The sequence below is a fragment of the Varroa jacobsoni genome, unplaced genomic scaffold, assembly GCF_002532875.2.
Source record: "Varroa jacobsoni isolate VJ856 unplaced genomic scaffold, vjacob_1.0 scaffold_1088, whole genome shotgun sequence".
In the NCBI taxonomy this organism is placed as follows: Eukaryota; Metazoa; Arthropoda; class Arachnida; order Mesostigmata; family Varroidae; genus Varroa; species Varroa jacobsoni.
The window spans coordinates 23,184-42,699 of record NW_019213990.1 but is presented as its reverse complement, the minus strand read 5'-3'; the positions used below and the strand labels follow the sequence as shown (position 1 = coordinate 42,699).

Here is a 19,516-nt window from a genome sequence, read left to right as displayed (position 1 = left end):
GCATATATTCATATACGAGTAGCAAAAATGGCCCAAAACCAGTGAGCAGTACCAGGTTCGAAAGTGCACATAGACCCAGTCGATTCCATGCCTATTCTATTGTGATGCAAAGCTGTGCCAGCGTAACTTATCAGCTAAATGCAATGAACATAGGGGTTTAGCTTGACACTCAACCAATTTCATTTCGGGCACTTCGCGTCACTGTCTACTGATTGAGCAACACTGCAACCAGCGACTGCCAAAGAGATAAGTAAATTGATCATTAAACAAGTTACGAACCGTTGTCCTATTACAGATGTGCTTTTGGGGTAGGCTAAACGACGGAGAGAGGTAGGGGAGAGAATGAACAAAGTGAGGCTTAATGTTATAGAAGGACGAGGCAGCTCCGGTAGATGGCGCAAATGGACTGGTGCTCGGTCTTCCGGTTGTCGTTGTCATTGGTCATGATCATAATGTGGTTACGTTCCAGTGTCAAGCATACCCTAAGGAAGGCGTTCGCTGGCACGGGGTGTTCCAATGACAGGACTACGGGACACAAGTAGATGATGGGGGTAGCAGCGGCAGTGACATGCCCTTTAGAGGGGGTAAAGAGCATATGGACATGGATCTGGCTAATATGGACGGCTACAGGCTTTTCCACTATTGACGGAAAACGACTGAGCTACGGACGAAGTCAACAGTTGGTCACAGTGAGGGTCGTCATTCGAAATCAGCATCGGTCATGTCAGCAGTACTTTTGGTTGGTTTGTTGGCAAACCTCTAAATGACCTCTTTAATGACTCAATTAGTTCTTGCAGATATCCTGCCAGAACCGCTTGTATCGTTGTTGTATTCTTTATTAATGGCCATTGCACATTCTATCTGTGACCTCTTCTAGGAGTGGGGGGTATAGGTGTATAATTCTGTGCCTTCTGGGTGGTTAGCATTGTGCAGCATTCTGTATAATTCGTGTTTCGGGAGCGGCAAAAATAGATAAACCGAGGAATAGATAACATCTATCCATCCATAGTTGAAATTACACTGCAGGCCTCTATTCGTTCATCGATACGAACGGTTAGCTTGTACTATTTGTGAATGTTATGGCTGGTACAAACTAACAAAGCAGAACTGTCGTAACATTTTTTGAAACCGGACTTAATTATTATTATTGATGTATACAACTTCAGTTCTACTTTTATTAGTGAATAGGTAATCGCAGAACTAAGGGAACTCAGTACATCTTTGCACCTGCATATATAGGAATTTTGTATTGATATTGAAGATATAGGCCGACAAATTAAAATTATGGGCTTAAATGGATGAAGACTGAAAAAGTTAAACTGAAATTAAGTGCATAAAGGAAAGCAAGTTCAAGAAACTTTTGCGAGAAACGACTGTAGCCATTCGGGTAGAGTGCGTGACATCAAACATCTTCACTTCAAATTCCTTGTAGCATCTATGGTACCGGAACACTATAAACTCCGTCGGAGTATGGAAGAACGCTCTAAATGCCCCAGTATTACGAAGCCTAAGATTTGCCGCGTGGTTGAATTGCGGTGCTAACTTCCTATCGAGTAGGACGGGGGCTTAGGTGGGCTTTGAGGTTAGTTCAGTATGTTAGACGGTTAATGTTAGGCCGTTTGTAGGACCGAATTAACAAGAGTAACAACAGCGGGACCAGCGTCAGCCATAACAGCAAACGAAGACACTGAGTAGTGTGGTAGCAGTACGACAGGACTGATCGTTAATTGAATCACAAGATGGACAGACACCATCCTTGTGTCCTTTCACTTCTCCCACCAACTCCATTCGCTTCTCTTTACCTGTCTCACAGCAGCACCAACAATGAGAACAAGCTACATAGCATTCAGAGATAGCAACTAACTGTACAAGTATTAACTCCAATGTATGCTCAACTCCAACGATGTCTGCTCCCAGCTTCATTGGTGGGCTCTCAGAACACTCACATAACGTAGCTTACCGCGAGCCGCCCCCTTGCTGGTTCATGATCGGTAGAAAATGCAACTTAAGGGCGCACTGGCCATCGGACGAAGCCTCGCAGCAGTTACCTACCGAGCGATAGCTCTATGACCAGTGCGCCGACCGCAAGCACAGTCGACAGCTGGTCACAGCAGAAAGTGGGTGGCTTTTACTGGGCAGCAGTTGGCTCCCAGGAACATTTAGTAGCGGTCCAGACGAGGTTTGTAGGGGTGGCCAACCCCACGCTAACGGCCATAAGGTAGCGAAGTCTTACGTCGGAGTGTACTTCAGACCAGTTGAAGCAATAGCTGTATCGCCTATACAGGTATGTAGTATTATAGCCCCTATCCTGCTAATTACAGCGGTTGACACTTAGTAGAATGGAGCTCTTCAGGTGAGTCGGGTTTAGGTCAGCTTGTAGCGACGATTTTCTAACTGATTCTTAAGAAACGTCACTTCGCACAGGATGATTCAAAACACGAACGAGGATACAACATACTCATATTAGGACGTAGCGCTACGTTGAGCAATATACGTTTCACGCAAAAGGTTCTACACGATATAAGGATTATCGCGAAAACAAAATTCGACATATAGTAAGATCGGCCACTATTGAAACTTTGAGATGCTCTTTGTCCGACGACCATCGAGCTAATACACACCAGGTCCGTTAACATGCATCTCCGGCGGCTAAACAGACAAACTATCTGCAGGTGAAAACTTAGTACCTATTACGTGCCCTTACATAGGCGATGCGCTATTATTTACTGAGCCGTAGATTGCATTATTGAAAGGTTAGAGAACTTTTTAAACAACAATTTATTGAGCGGGTAAAGTAATTCTAGTTTCTCAACAATTACGTTTAAATCGTTCTTCTGCTTCGTTAACAAAGAGCACTTTATGTATTCAAAATATCGGTAATAGGCAATCATACCAGACGATTATCTTGCCGTTGTTGTTAATATTGTTATCAGTAGATCCGAGCGGAGATCTGACTTTGCCAGCGCTAAATTCCAATTTTCTGTATTTGAACTTCTCCTGTTTTTGGCTAGGCATCACTTGTCTGCACCTAGGATAAGGGACGCTACCAGAAGTATCGCAGGTTTGCAGGTTTTCTTCTATAAAAGAGGGACGCGATGCCTAACAACGATTTTTAAGGGCCGTCTTCGTAGTCAAGTTGTTATTGGGATTAACCCCTCTTCATTCCTTATGGTATCCACTGTCACGCGCCCACAGGTCCGCAGCCCTTTCCTGATTGAAAATTATGTTAACGACGAGTCCCTTTCGCCTTTCCTCTTCTCTTTTACACAAAAGTTCCCTTTTGCTCTCTAACCTACTATTTCGAATTTTACGTCCGGCAATGCCGTTGGGCATTACATCGAATGGCTAGCTCTCAGCACGAAACGATGCGTGTCTATGCTCGGATTCGAACCTGGACCGCAGAGTGTTTCTCAAAACCACGTCCGAATAGGTTACCCACTAATTACCACGGAGATGTGATTCAACTATCCAACTACAATTGGAACAGCGCAAACGTAGCGGTAAAAATAGACTCGGAGTGATGGAAACGCGAAAGCACCATCTCCTAATGTTTTCCCTAGAATAGAGTAAGTGACCATAACGCTGTCGCGATTTAGCTTGGGAACGATTTACGCATTTTGTGCTTTCATAGTCTTTGCTGCACCGTTAAATTGAATGGTGGTTCCTCAGCGTATACAACTACTCCACATATGTTTATATACGTAAAGTAGCAGACGATTTAAGTGACGCTTTTCCTATAGAAAACGAGCAGGCGGCCGTAGTCCCGAATTCCAGAGCACAACCTATCAATTTTGGGCATGAAGTGAATTAAGCCTCGTTGTACCTAGTGCACCTAATGTTGCATGCAGTTGATACTGCTGTCAAGCCTTGTCCGGTAGAGAATACAAACTGTGAAGTACCGAGGTGTAGCTGATGGCAGACTATGTGCTGCGTGAATCTTTTGCGACGTTCATTTAAAAATGATAGGTTTTGTAAGTAAGTAAAAGTTGGCTGACCCTGCCGTGCGTCTGCGTTTCGTTTTCAAGTAATAAACCACAGTGACAAGGGAACGATAAGTTAATTGTTCAATAAGTTTACACTGTGTATGAGGACCAAGTGTGATTTCTGCCAAGAGCAGAAATCCCAAGTGTGGGATCTGGATCTAAAGCGAGGTAACCGAACGACATTGAAGGCAGGTCGGGACACAAGTTGAAAGGAGAAAAACCGATCTGCGAACGAAATGCATCCATAGAGCTTGAATACGAGGTTAAGCGACACATGTGCATCTTATATCAAATTGACCGGCATAACGTATTACTAATAGGGGAGATAAGTGTTTAGCTTCAAGCACTAACTTCCTTCTCCTTTTCAAAACACACATAACATTAGTAGATACATTTTTATTATTTGTTCGAAAGAGAAGACCGTCACCGAACGAGACGTTTTCGGAGGCGCCACGGGATCTGTATGTAATCGCATCTAACGGGTAAGGTCATCAGCTGACGGTGCGGTACGCGTATCCCTCGGGAAGAGCGACCGATGAGCGATATTATCGAATATATATATATAGGAGTTGAGTATGCCTTGGGTCGGCCGATATTCAAATGATGGCATGCCTCATGAATTTAGTGCTGGGGCTTGGGGCGTCTCGAGTGCGCCTTTTTCGTGAAACGTTGCTGTTTTTAGTATTGTGCGTGCGTATTCTAAGCTAAGACTGAAACTGTGATACAATCTACGGGTACAATATATCCAAATAGATAGCTGGCTCTGCACAAGCCGATACACGCTGGGCGTCAGATGCCACAAACCTAACAGTAGAGGGGGCTGAAGCGGAAGTTGATGCGTCACAAAGAAAGAGGTCGTCACTTTATTATTAAACTGTTTCCGCCGAGGTTTTTCATAAAACGAATCGTTTCTAGGTGCCACCGTATATATATATATATATATATATATATATATGAAACGTCATCTGTAATGGCTGTTAATTCATTAACTAAAAAACAAAATTCGTGTTAGCTTGAATAAAGAGATACGGTTCACATAGGTACTAAACAATGACTATATATAGCAAGTGAGACATTTTCTTTTTACTCTATTTCTATAGTATCACTATAGATTCGCTAACGAGTAACAAATTACTATAGATGCTATCTTTATAATGACATCTAATATAAATTATAATACTTTTTCTGCACTGGCCGTAACCCTTTCAAAAAAAATAACAGGAGAATGAACAAACACAGCTTGTGTTTGTTTAGCTTAAGTTTTCAAGTAGCTCTACAAACAAAGCTTCACAATTTTATACCTTTATAATAAAAAATGAAGTTATAGCAGATTGATGCAGCTAAACCGTTTGCCTAGGGCAGCCTAGAGTAAAATAAAGGTTTTTGAGGGCCAGCACATTACCGAAGACGAACTTTTGCCTCTTCGCGATACTGCGTTTTGGAATAAGAAGGGCAAACAACGTCTCCATCAGTTTCTATAATTTATGATGGTTGTCGTCATCGTCGGCGCGGCCGCCATCATCACAGTCGTCGATCTGAATAGTAACTTAATCGCTCCTCAACCTCGGAGGACTCAACTCTGAGGTCACTCTTTACACATTTTCAAGCTCTACAACTTTACCTAAACGTGCTTCCATACGATAATTGGCCATTTTAAATCGTGTTTTTGTTGATGACCATTTCAACCCGTCACGTGGAATATACGGCTGCTGCTTCTGCTGCTGTTGGCCATTTTTGGCTTTGCCTTCCGTGTCTTTGTCTCGACAAATTAATTACTCCGTTATTCATTCCGTCAAAATGATGAACCTGAAAAAATTGCATACTAACTCGCCTGCCACAACCACCGGTCTCGTGGTGGCGCCGGACGCTGGAGCAGTGGGTGCCGGCAAATAATATGCACGAAAAAAATACTAACTTTCAAGTTACGTGACGTGTGTGAATACGGAACACAGCTTGCTAACCACATGCGCAGACGAGAAAGACACTGCTTTCTCCGTCCCTAATCAACCTTCTGCCGAGAAATACATTCAGACAACTTGATGGTTTGAACTTAACATCAAATTGAGCTCAAGCTCAATTCGATGTTAAATAGCCAAATATTTGTGGCTGGATCAAGTGGCTCTACTGTTTTCCTTTGATCTGTCGTTACTCATTGAGTTCGAAGTGGAAAATTGACCAATGTTGTCCGTTGGCCGGATGTAGGTGCTAGGCCAACTGCATTGAGATCTGTTTTGGACCGTTTCGATTGCAAATATATATTTAGCAGTCGAGCTGACGGAACAGTTCAGCACAACGCTCATCACGGTTCTGCTGTAGGCCGTTCGTCACAAAACACAATAATCATAGGTCTTATAACGAATACATCTCTTGATCCTGTAGAGCATCAAGGTGAAAGGCGCCAGTCATCACATCAGGGACAACAGTGATGAATTTCAAACAATAGACAACAGTACCGTATTATTGGAGTCACATCAGGATGCTAATGTGACCCGATCCAATGACTTACCGGCCAAACATTCGTAATTCCTAGTACACAGTGGCTCTCGACCATTCTTGCAGAGTAGCTATTGCTACGTTAATACCGGCTGTTGCCACAGCACGCAAAACACCGATCATAAAAAAAAACTTAATAACGTACAGCCATTATAGAAGGATTAAGCGTGCGTGAAAGCAGAACAACGAACGGCAACGATCCTTTTCAGAAGCAGTTTACCCTTACTTTTGCCCTCTCGTGTATTATCGTTTTGAAACTAATTTTATAAACAGATAAATGTTATAAATAATATTTATCTGTTGCCGTTTACGCACAGTAAGGCAGACAGACAGACAGACAGAGCGGCCAACGACGTCTGAACAAAATTGCCCGCGCTCGCGGTCAATTTCGTTCAGACGTCGTTCGCGGTAATGTTAGGTTGATTTTCTACTTTTTTTGTTTTTTTTTCGTTACTACAGTACAATAATAATACAACTGCGACTATCCGGCTTCCGCTTTGTGTATCTGGCCGTCGTTAGGACCTGAGAGGGTTGATTCCGAAAGACCTGTCTTCTGCAAGTTTGTAGCATTTAATGAGAATGATGTATGTGAACGCCGAAAGCGTTAGGCCTCCATGTCCGCCGACCGTCGTGTGTCGACGTAGCGCTCCTATTGTTTGGTGTTACTGTATTCGTGAGGATACAACGATGCCGCCTTCGCTTTAACGACTATTACCTACATACACACGCGACAACGATCGTTGTCAGTCCTAATCGAGTGACGTTGGCGATTTTACGGTAGTGACGAAGCCGGATAGAACAGTATCAGCGGCACAAGGGGGCGCAAGCGGCGACGGACACAATCGACCTGTTTTGTCCTTATAATTATGCTAGATGATCACGCTTATCGCTGAGTGTCATGAATAATAATGAAGTTGTCATAAATAAGAACGAGAACAACAGCAAAACAGATAGCCCGCTGACTTAGCCCCGTTGTTGACGTACACGAACGAGCACTTCACAGCCACTTTCATTTAGTATTCACAAAAACCATAAACATATGTATCCATATATTTTATTCTATCAACACTATTATAACTCGACCATGCCTTGTCTCGCAGCTGGTGTTCTCTGATGCTCAGCAGATCTAAATTCTCACTCCGCTGTCTAAAGCCCGAGTAGATATTCTCGTGTGCGTGTCGGCTCTTTCCAAAGCTCTCAAAGTGCCACTCTTCCCAAAGCTGAGTACCGGACCGCATAACTTTTAGCTTTCGACGCAATTGTGGATGCCTTGCACAAGCCCGTGGCAACAGACATACATAATGAGGCCTTTCGTGGACCTACCGGAGCTGGTTGCTCGGTAGTAGTCTCGGCTATTCTCTTTATCCGATTGTGTAACTTGCATACCACTCTGAGATCGCGCCCACTAGTAGGTGTCAAGCTCCTCCTGCACATGACCATGAATCACCCGGACGAACTGGGCACACGAAGTCTACTCTTCGCGGTGAGGGTATTAGTTCAATAAACTGACTGCGCCGTCCTTCGAATGTCGTTCAACTAAGCTCTAGTTTCATGCTAAGATTCTCTAGAAAGGCCGTTTAATACATACGAACTCCCTGAACGTCCTGGCGGCCTCTCTGTAGCCACAAAAAAATGCATAATTACTAGAAAAAAGGACTGGTACTGCTTCGCCTTAAGCCTTTCACAAATCTCCTCTGCTCCGATTTTGGAATCAAATCAGATTCGCATTGCCATTTTGTCCGCGCGCTTGCCCCACAATCTGTAATGTGACCATTCTTGGTGAACCGCTCGTATTCCTCAGCCCATCGCTCAGGCTTCTCGGCGATTCTGAACTAGCTAATTGGTCTATCAACGACTTCGCTTACTTCATCAGTTAGCCCACCGTTGCCCTCCAGTGAAACGACTTAACTTAGCTTTGTTGTTCGCTTATAGGAACAAGCACTCGAGAGTCATTCGCTTTGTGCTCTTGCATATATATACGACTTGGGAACAGCATATGATACGGCGTTTCCCTAAGAAAGATCACTGTGATCTGCACAGCGATATGTGTATGGGGCGGCTGTGTGACGAGTTCCATTTCGGTGTGGCCTTAATGGCAAAGTCTGTGATTAATTCTGTTGTGGCAAATACGAAGGCCGGATAAGCCTGCAACAATATAACTGTTAGCTGAAGAGCACAAAGCGATAAAAACGACGAGCCGGTCACCAAACGTTTAATCCACTGTACAAAATGGCTCCTTGTTCGGCTAGTGGTTTTGCCTAGAAAGTACAAATTAATAAATATATACATATATAGCAAACATATGAGTAACGCTAATATCATTACTGGTGTTCCTATCCTGACCTCTGTAATCAATGATAACTCGCTCTATGTTTGATAGATATAATAGTGAAGACTTATTGGCAATATGTATATTATAAAAATAGTTAGAGCATAAGCTTGCGTAGTATGCGCCGTCAAACCATCATATGTCATTTCGTAGGATTGCACCAAAAGGTCCAATGAGTTGTGGCTATTCACGTACGATACCGTATTAAAGAGTGATAGTCGTAGAAAACGTACTAAATAGCGGGCAACAACAAGATACTATGCGACATAAACTTCGATCCCAGCCCCAGTGACAAATATGGCAACGGAGATCATTTGAAGAACAGCAACAGTGACGAAAAAGAGGTCTATTCCACTCATCCTGAGAGCGAACGACGGCCAGTCTGGCCAGCGTCATCATTCTATGACTGTCAATGGATCGTGGTTCTGAAGCAAATACTGATTATCGATAAATCGCCGAGCTACGAACAGCATCAGAACAGAAAAAACGGGCATCGGCTAGAAATCATCGATATTGGCAGCTTTTCGTTGCCGTTCGAGTCGTTTGTTCTTTGCGCGTTTGTCAATCGGGTGGTCCGGCGAAGGATCACGAAGCAGAGAATATGCAAGCCACTATAAATGTCATATATACGCACGCTGGTACACAAGCACAATGTGGACACAACAACAAACAAGGCGATGATACAGCAGACGGAACGGCAAAACAAATCCGTCCTTTTCGCGTGCGCATATCCCACCCGACTGCCAGATCGTAGACCTAAAAGGTATGATGGTACTGTTATTGTGCTTTATGGCTAACCCTATCGTAATCGACCACACAGGCCCGTTCCTGCTGGCTGTACAGGAGGGAGAGGGCTGCATGGGTGGGAAGATCGAAAGAAGAACACCTGTATCCTTTTCGGGTCCTATTGTCAATCACGTTGTATGCCAGTGAATGATAATAATATGCAGCTGTACGTGTGCATATTGTATGAATAGGAAAAATTACAAGAACGATATGGCTCGCGATGGGGACAACGTCCCACCCCATCGCCGCCGCAGATATTTTGCTTTTTCTGTATGTGAAGATCTATGACACTACAATTACAATCAGTCTGAGGATATGATACACGCATGTTTGTTGACAGCGTTCGTAATGGCTAATTGTGAAGTTCGTTATAATTCAGTCATAATAATAATGGTAATCATTAATAATCTGCTAGAAACAAAATCATGACGATCGTATATACATTTGTTTGGCTTTTGGCAACAAATTCAAAATAAGATGTTGCAGCAAGCTCGTCAAAGGCAACCTACGCAGAGGTGTTCGGCCTCTAATTGATTATCAAGTGAAGTGAAGATCGAACATGATCACTCATCAGTATAAATCTACCGCCAGCAAACTCTGTTCACGTACATACAGTGTATCTACATACGAACATACCGATAAACATTGGTAAATAACTAGATTTCAGTCATGTGTTCGTTCTATAGATTTTATCTAGTTATCTATGTTTGGCTGCCGCAACAGCCTAAATATCAAAGCCTACTTGACATACTGTTGAGTAGTAATTCTATGGGGGGCGAAACTGCCCATCTACAGCGATCGCGCCTCTGTATAGCAGGTCCCTTTAGACAACAGCAGCTGGCCTTCACTTTGGTCCTTTGGCAAATACAGCATTGTGTCCTGTAACCGACTTGATTCTACTTGATCGTGTGGACTAAACGACGCCGACGATAGGGAAATGAATGGATTGACAGGAAACAGGCCCAGAAAAAGGCGGAGCAATAGAAAATACGGATATAACAGCATAATGATACCCACTTAGATATTGATCATATCATTACTCTGATTATCATTAGCAATAAGATTGCCTATAAAACATGTACACTCGCAGACAAACAGAGATCATCGTTTCAGAGGGTTGCTGATATGTATAACATATAATAGTAGCACCAACTGATGCTAAGTCACTGAAGGTGACCAGATGGTTTCGTAACCATCCCCTTCGCGTTAACGTATGTACAAACAGAAACACATATAGTGTCTTTCTACGGAATAACAACACGAACTGCTCTTTCGGGCGTACAACTAATAACAGATGCCCATAGACGCTAATAATCTATTCATATATCGGTTCTTTTTTGCTTATACGGAAAACAGTAAACGGTAAGAGAAGCGCGTCACAATAGCAATATCATATAAATGTGTGGAGACCATCATTTTCTCCCTTATCGTCATTGCCGTCGTGATAATGAACGTGTATGTATGATAATCATGGTCATAACAAAAACATATTTACCATGTGTTTTTATAATACTATAAGAAGAATACTACATAGCCATGACGTTATAGCGTTGCGGTCCTGGATCGGCTGGGTTTGTCCTAGGCGATTTGAGGTGATTAGAAATCGTTTACGTTGATCGATGCGCGATGCCCTATGCTAACATTACTATCTGGAGGCGTTCACGCATTGAACGTCTACTTGTTAGTACAATTCTGTTTAGTTTGATCTTTGGCGCGCATCCACCCGCAGCGGCGTCAATAGCACAAAGAGTGACCCCAGCGTGTGCTAAATATGCTAAAACGGTGTGTCCTATTTAGTATTTTTCTACTAGTTTCAAACTTTTCCTTAGGCTGCTAATTTTCTTTTCAGTAACCCCGCTGCGGCCGCACTCGTAGGTCGCAGCTTAAGCGTAGCAGTCAATGATCGTTGGTGTTTCGTTCACGAAGAAATTATAGACAGACACCATAATGAAACAGACGTAAAACGAAAGACGATTGCAGCTTTTTAATTTACTTTGAAAGTAATTCCAATGGCTACGGGTGTGGTTATTATGTGTCGAATATTCCCTTACGGTAATTGTGCTGATAACGATGCTAACGGCAGGATAAGATCAAATCAACGGATGGCGTCGACTTTGAAGCGTTCAGCCAATTTGTGGATCAGGACAACGAAAGGACGCTGCTGCGAAAAACACTGTATAGACGAAATGAGTTTAATGAGTGAGAAGGACAAAAAGCTGGTCTAAAGTCTGAATGGATATAGATAAGGCCACGATAATTCGATAAATGAGAGCGCGAAGCCTTCCAATTAGGTATTTATTTAGTTGCAAATTTCATTGAAAGAGAACACGTATGCTATTGGCGTAGCCTGGTGATGCGTGAGCATCTACAAACGGAGGACACATCTGGCCGTTTCCGATCTGTAAAATAATATTGAATTCAGCTACGGCTTACATCTGTATCTAATTACTTGTGCGACCATAAATCGATGTTATATTTTTCATTCATCCGCCATCGAACCAAAAACGTTTATCCGCCTAGAGCGGGAATAAACCCAACCCGCTTTTGTGTATAAGTGTATACACCCATCTATCTCATTGGGCAAGCCCGCTTCGCCTAGCCTTCTATCCATCAAAAACATGGGAACATTTAGGGGCATATTCATTTTAGCTTCATCATTTTTTTTTGCCTTGTGCCGTCATCTAGACTGTAACATCATTCGAATGACGGCATCAGCGCCAGCTCAGACAAACCGGGCAACCTACTATTTTAGAACGCACAGTGTCGTAGACATAGGGACATTCATGGAGGCTTCGAACAAATGGCGACGTTAGCAGAAAAATAGTTTGATTCTTTTCGCTACACAAATGTCCCAACACGAACACAAAGGGCAGATAGACTTCGGTCTCGACAGAGCGTCAACAGAATCTGACGACACGAATCAGAAGTAATAGTTTCCCCGGTTTACATAATCTACATTTTCACCGCTTACTTGCGCTCGAGATGTAATCGTATCCGTCAAATAACTATCGTTTTAAATCCGCCCTTCACCTCGTACCGTATAATGGTACCGCGTTGCTTCTGTTCTGGCTTTCTCGTTAAGAAGGATTTCTCTATCTCCTACATGTATGTATGACCGTAAGGAAACTGACTCAAAGAGCGAGCGGAGCACCGGAGAAAGACCAATGTCGATTTGCAAGAAATCTGCCTGAAGTTGGTAGGAAAACAGGCTACGGGTTAGCTCTGTACACCAATTAAGACACGCACAAATGATTAGTGTCGTAAACCGAACAATGTAAGAGCTAACAACCCATAATTAGTTGGCGACGGGATGCCGCCAGCTCCGTGATGCTCCAGCTAGTTGTAACGGCTGAGTGAATGCGACCTACTAGGCCTAATGCAACAGCCTCAACAGCATAGCGGACGCTTCTGTTCAAGCTACTTTAGCCTGTTCTCAATATGTCGTAGGTGCATACGACGAAAGACCAGACAAAAAAATCCAAATAAAAAACCTTTTCTTGATTTTCGCCACCGTTTTAACTCTCGGTATGTTGTAGTAGTGGTTGATTCGATTCGTGGATCTATCCGGTAGCCAGAAACTATTACGTTCCGGCGCTATGCGATATGCGATAGCATTGACGAAGGCCGTGGCTGAAGCTGCCAGCCACATAGAGCCTGCCTCAAAAAGGTGTTGGCTGTGTGCGGCTCATAATGGCGATGCTGTTGGCGCTCGCTTAACGTCTTTGTCCGCCTGGTCTGTGAGAGGAGGCGGTGGCTCTGCGCAACAATTAAAATATGGACTCCGGTCAAATCGCTTAGGCACCGTCGTTCGGGGCGGGCACTTTGCTTCTCTGGCTGTTTATCCTTCTCTAGCTCCTCTATTCTCTTTCCGCTTTTCTCACCTTTTCTGTTCAACACGATGCTGGCCATAAGCAGAGGAAAACCTCCGCCGTTGATCTGAGTGGCTGGCGTTTTTCCGTGGCATCCGGACGAACGAAGGAACGAACGAGCAAGCGAGCGCGATCGACCTCTCACAGAGGCCCGCTTAAGGCAAATGCGATGAGGCGCTTTCCCTGTTGACGCTGTCGCCACAGCCACCTTTGTGGCCCCCTCCGATTCATTTTTATGAACTTAAGCGACCCATCAGCATCATCCATAAACGAATGAGGAGATGGCGCACGATGTAACAAGGATACAGAGAGGTTAGCATCGTCGACTCAATGGCGATAGCACGACCATTACATGTGTCGTATACCCTCTCCAGAGTGTAGCTACGCGTTTTATTCATCTACACATTATGGCGCAGTTGGAACAAAATATACATCGAGGTCAGGGCTGGGAAAAATCACGAAACGACCCGAACCCGAATGATTCTCTTGAGTAGAGCCATGGTGGGTCAAAGGAAATGAAGATCGACCTCTTGCGCCGCCGTTGGAAAATCAGCTAACGACCGAACTGAAAGCTTCACGAAGCCTATAATTAGAAAGGCCGTATTAGCATATACGCAGCCAGCCCTTGTGAACGTATTTATTTATGTACGACGTATCATTCAAACGTATAAAGTGGATCATGTAGCGTAAAACACAGGACAATGAAATGCGTTCTGGTGAGTACCAATGGCACCGACAGCAATCGTCGCCGTTGCGAAGTTTAGGGATTGGATCCTGCTAGCATCCTGACGCCGATAAGTCCAGTCCATTGGTTCGATAGTAGTTCAGGGTGTAAGCTGATAGATAGACTCGTCTTCGCGGCCATTGTGAATGCCGTTTGGAGACGGAAAATCGGACATGAATGCCGTAACAGCTGGTTTGTATTCGTAGCTAGCAGCACTGGCCATGATGCAGCAAACATCGCTTACGTACCTCTTAAGTTCGTTTTCTATTCGTTTCCCGCCAATACATCGGACTGAAAGGTGTGTAACGATACACAATCGAAATGCACGAACGTTTACATAATCTAAATAGCACGAAGAGCAGAATATTGGTAACGAGAATCGTCTGATGAATCTGTGGTATCGTAGGACAGGGGTTAAAACCAACAACAACTGGCAGTTCGTATTGTTTCAAGCTTCCTAGAAACGTTGAGTAGACGAATTTTCTATGGCTTGCCTTTTAGCGGCATTGGGTCGATGTGAAGATATTGCTCGGGAGCAGCGCTACCAGCATCAACCAACTAAATGACAGCAACAGACCCAGTTTTGTTTGGTCCTAGTTTTCTCTTTGTAAAACAATTTGGCATGCTGGGAGCTTTGAATGCTACGAAACTACGTCTCTGGACGGTAATCTCCTAATTAATTACTCCACACAGCGTGTTCATGCAGTAGAATTAAAAGATGATGATTTCAGATATGGCTAAGCTGCAGGGACTGTTTTTAACGTCTATCAAATATAAGATCGCAATTACAAACCAACTTGGATACAATAGAAAAAAAATTAAATATATCCTAACTTGGTCTATTGATGTTTTTTTTTTCACTGGCCGACATTTTTATATTGAGCTCACCATCTAAGTTCACTCAATAGTAGATCTGAGTATGATAAAACATCCTGCGCATATCGTAGTTTTTTTTTGTTTATTTCATTTCTTTTCATTTAAGAAGGATATAGTGCATATATTGTGACAATTTCTTAATATAATACTCTAATAAACTGCAAGGACAACTGAACGCGCCTCATCATAATCGTCCGATCATAAAATCCCCTAAAATAGAGCTATAAAAAACCCATCAATCATCAGACATCGAATTAGAGTAAACGGCCTATCTACGGCCAACCGTGCAAGCCTAATAACATTTTAAGCATTCATTCGTGTGCGTCGTTGCCGGCCCCGTTCGCTCATTTCGATTGTTTCTGTTCTCTTCGCATTACAGGCGTCAGACAGCGGAGGAACGTGAAGCTGAGCGCCAGGCAGCGAACCGGCTAATGATGTCGCTGCAGGCTGAAGTTGTGCAAAAGTCGATGCAGTTCGCACAGGCAACAAGCGGTCATCAGGGAGCCGCGCTCGCGGCGGTCGCTGCAGCCAATGCCGGACCACAGGACCCCCGCGAAGCGCTGCAGTGTCTCAGCAGCGCCAGTCTTCACGCGCTTCAATCGCTCCAGCCATGGGCAGCGGAAGCTGCGGCGTTAAGCGCCGCCCAACAGGCCGCTGCCCTTCAAGCAGCTGCGGCAGCGCAACAGGTCGGCTCGCAGTCGACAAGTGCACCACCTCCAACGGCACCTCACTTTCTTACAACCCCTCTCTGTTGAGAAAGGAAGAAAGTTGCAGAATCTTAGCCCTGTTAATTCCTTCCCCTTCTTCAACTCTCAAGTCGCTCCGACAACCTAAAAAAAAAACTCTGACGAGAACATTAGCGGCGGCTAGAAAAGAACACGATGTGTTCGCTAGAAACTCCGACACATATCAGTATATGTATATTGATTTAGATAATTCATGTCATTGGATTTAGCAAAAAAAAAAACACGAAATCAATATAGAAAACGGAGATCGAAGTTGCGAATGACAAAAGATAAATGAAGTACTAAGAAGAAAAGCACGCATACCTCCGAGACTACTTGGATGGGTCGAAATTGAAGAAGAATGGCTGAGTACTAGGTCTCGAGGGCAAGCCGTAGTTAGCGTAGAACGACGACACGTCTTCGATTCTATCTGTTGAAAAACGAGACAAACAATTTTTACTGGGCAAATATGGCGAAGATAATCATTATTTCAATGCATAATAAGCAAGCGTTCTAACATTGTCAGCTCAAATAGATGCATAAATCCATTCGATGTGTGCTGTCACACATCTAACCTGCCCTAGTTGTCCTTAGGTAGAAACAATCTTGCTTAGTCCGTCTTCGAAAAAAACGTGTGACGAAAAATACGCAGGGAACAATTCACGCATTCACTTTGCATTGGGAACACAATTAGAAAGATTATAGACATACATATAATCAGGCATGTGGGCTTATCGGCGTCGTCGTCGTCGTCGTTTGTTTTGTGCAAAAAGCAAAACACACACACACAGGAGTAAACACAAACAAATCCGAGATTATCCGTGATCTACAGAATATAGTTGTGTATTTACGCAGATGTAACAATGTGTAGTATAAAAATAATCGACCTGTTAATGTCGATGAAAATATCCAGTGCAGCGAATAGAAACCCAAAGTGGGAGGGGAGGGGAGGGGGGGGTGATTACACTGAGTAGGGACGCACCTCCTCATCGAAGGCATGTCCAGAGCCTGGTAAAATCTAGCGGAACCCTGGGCGTCATTCATAGGGTGCTTTATTGGCGGGGGCGGGGGGAAGGGGTATGTGTATATAGATGTAGGAAATAGCAAGATCATTGTACTAGATTGCATTTATCACTAATACCATATTGATTCGGTATAGATCGGGGAGAGATAGGATCGAATATTTCTCTGTTCTGTAACGCTGACATTCATATATTCGTCTACTTGTAGAAAAAGTAGAGTGATTTCGTGCAGCATGGTATATTGTATACATTGCACGTAAAACAGTGTATCGGTATTTTTGCCGTGACAGAGACGCGGACCATGCTTGTATAGCACATGCTTGTATCAAGGGCAACGATTATCGATAATCAATATAATCCGTGTAATGAATAGCTATAGTATAATGTAGTTTGCGGTTTGATTGCGCTTGTAAGAAGCTTGAGAAGAAGCCAACATCAATGACTGTAGAAAAGAAGAGTTGATGCTCTTTCAGGGTGAGCGACTTTGCCCCCCCCCCCCCCCGCACGTACTGCGGCAAACGGCAACACAAATAAGAAAATAAATATCAATAAAGAAAGCAATGAAGCACGTATGGTAATCAGAACCAGTAATTAACTGCAACTATCAGTGCAATTATGTCGCATTTTAATTTACATGCAATGTTTGCCCAATCAGGCAAACGTGCACATGAACAATCGGACGTGCCCTGAACGACGTGGGCATGTGTGCTGGCTTCACAAGCCGATGTATGTGGGTGAAGTCTTTTTCACTGATACAGTTAACTCACTCCAGACGCTTTCTCATAAGTATTGCATGTGAAGGTTTTTGGCAAATCGTAGATTTATGAACGTTTACACATGATCGTATGACATATATAATCTGAAGTCGATATTGTCGCCATGTATATAGAGACTGATAGGCAAGATCATGTGAAGGCTAAGAGGTAAACGTTTGAAGTTCATGTGTAAATAGTCGGATATCAGAATTGAACTAGCTGGGCTATATAGAAAATCTATTGAGAATAAAAACGAATACCGACACCAAAATAGATTATGAAGGTCTCCATTTATTTCTCGAAATCCCTGGCTGTGTGTCCATAGAAGATTTATTTAGTATCTAGTTTACATCACTTGGCAGGCTATTTAACGCCACAGAAACCACCGACAATTATTCATATATATATATATGTTTATATATATATGTATATATAAACACAATTTCCAGCATTGATTTTCAGCAATCAAACTGAGTCGGTGGATCGTGATTGATCAATATGAGTGTTCAGGTGTTCCCGATATAAATTAGAATTTTCACAAGATCAGGATATCCGATAAATATATATCGTCTCATTTATCACTCTATCTCTAACAGCGAAAGATGGCATTAAATCAAAAACTACAATGAGAAATTTAGAAAGGCAAATGAATACGGGTAAAGCTGACGGATAGAACCGGCAAATTTCAACATGTCTCATATAAAAAACAACTATATGCTATTTTTACTTCTTGTTTGTTTTCATTGCATTTGGTTCCTTCAGCAAAAATGGTCTTGTCTCTGACGATGACAGAATAGTTACGAAGGGACATAACGGCCTAGACAGGTACGGTTTGTATGTAAATACGGTAGGTGCAAAAGTGTGAAGCGAACGCCATAGGCTAGTACTTTAGGGTGATTATACAACTATTATATACTTGAATAAGTAGATTTGCTCTGACTATCGATGTTGATTGATGATACTAAAAAAGCGACTCGCAACAAATGAACGTGAAGATAACGCACTGATGATAATAATCCTTATCAACTGAAAATATCAATGATGATGATAATAAAAACGGTACTTATTAACATAGCTCGTATGTATGTGTGTGTGTGTGTGTTTGTGTGTGGCTACAAAGATGAGAGACTCTTGACGCGACTTCTCCTGCTGATGATGCAAACGTTGATGATAGTAAGAACAACAGTAGCAACAACGACTACGACAAGGATAGAACAACAAAATCTGAAACGTATTCTGACCTCAGCAGTGAGGTATACGATCAACTGTATCTGAAACCAGCAGGGCATTAGATACAGTTGATCGTTAGAGCCTACTATGCTACAAAGTTCCCATATTCTAAGTATTTTACCGAGCGGCGGCGGCGACATTATGAATCAAAAATATGTCCGATAGATATCCTTCAACACTGATGTCACTGAGCATCTGCGGATTGCGTTTTACCTACGTATTTAGAGGCCGCTGAAGTAAGTAGCGCGATGTAAAAATTCAGCTAGAATTTGCTGTTCAATATAGAAAAATACAAATGATATCGACTGTGTACGAACATCTAAAGCCGCCCTGAAACATCTGTATAATGTCGCTTAGTCATACGGCACAATACTGGCCAAACTGGAAAGAGCGTAGGCCCGTACGTGTGCAGCCAGAAGAAAAACAGAAAGGAAAAACAGCTACGCCCCTCTGACGACGTAGCTCGCAGGCCACCAAGATGCAGCCGATATTGCGGCCTATCGATAAGCGTGCAACGCAGCGATGAGAGCAAGCGACATCTGGTGACGATGGCGTGTAGAATAGGTAACATATCATAATGCGGAGGGTGACTATACACACGAGTAAAATACTAAAACTTCACGTGAAGTCGAATTGAGTCGGTGGCAAAGATTATTCATAATGATATAAGAAATAAAAGGAGATGAGGATAAATAAATGCAAGCGTGCAGAGAAATAAGTAAAA

General features: G+C 43.1%; 1 protein-coding gene across 1 annotated transcript in view; it reads left to right on the top strand.

Moving 5' to 3' along the window:
- The window catches only part of LOC111266487 (uncharacterized), a 73,667-nt gene extending 54,151 nt beyond the window's left edge, over window positions 1-19,516 (top strand). Inside the window, exon 3 of the mRNA XM_022844002.2 lies at window positions 15,440-19,516. Coding sequence (XP_022699737.1) covers window positions 15,440-15,815 — 376 coding nt within the window. The 3' untranslated portion in view covers window positions 15,816-19,516. The remainder of the gene's footprint in view (window positions 1-15,439) is intronic.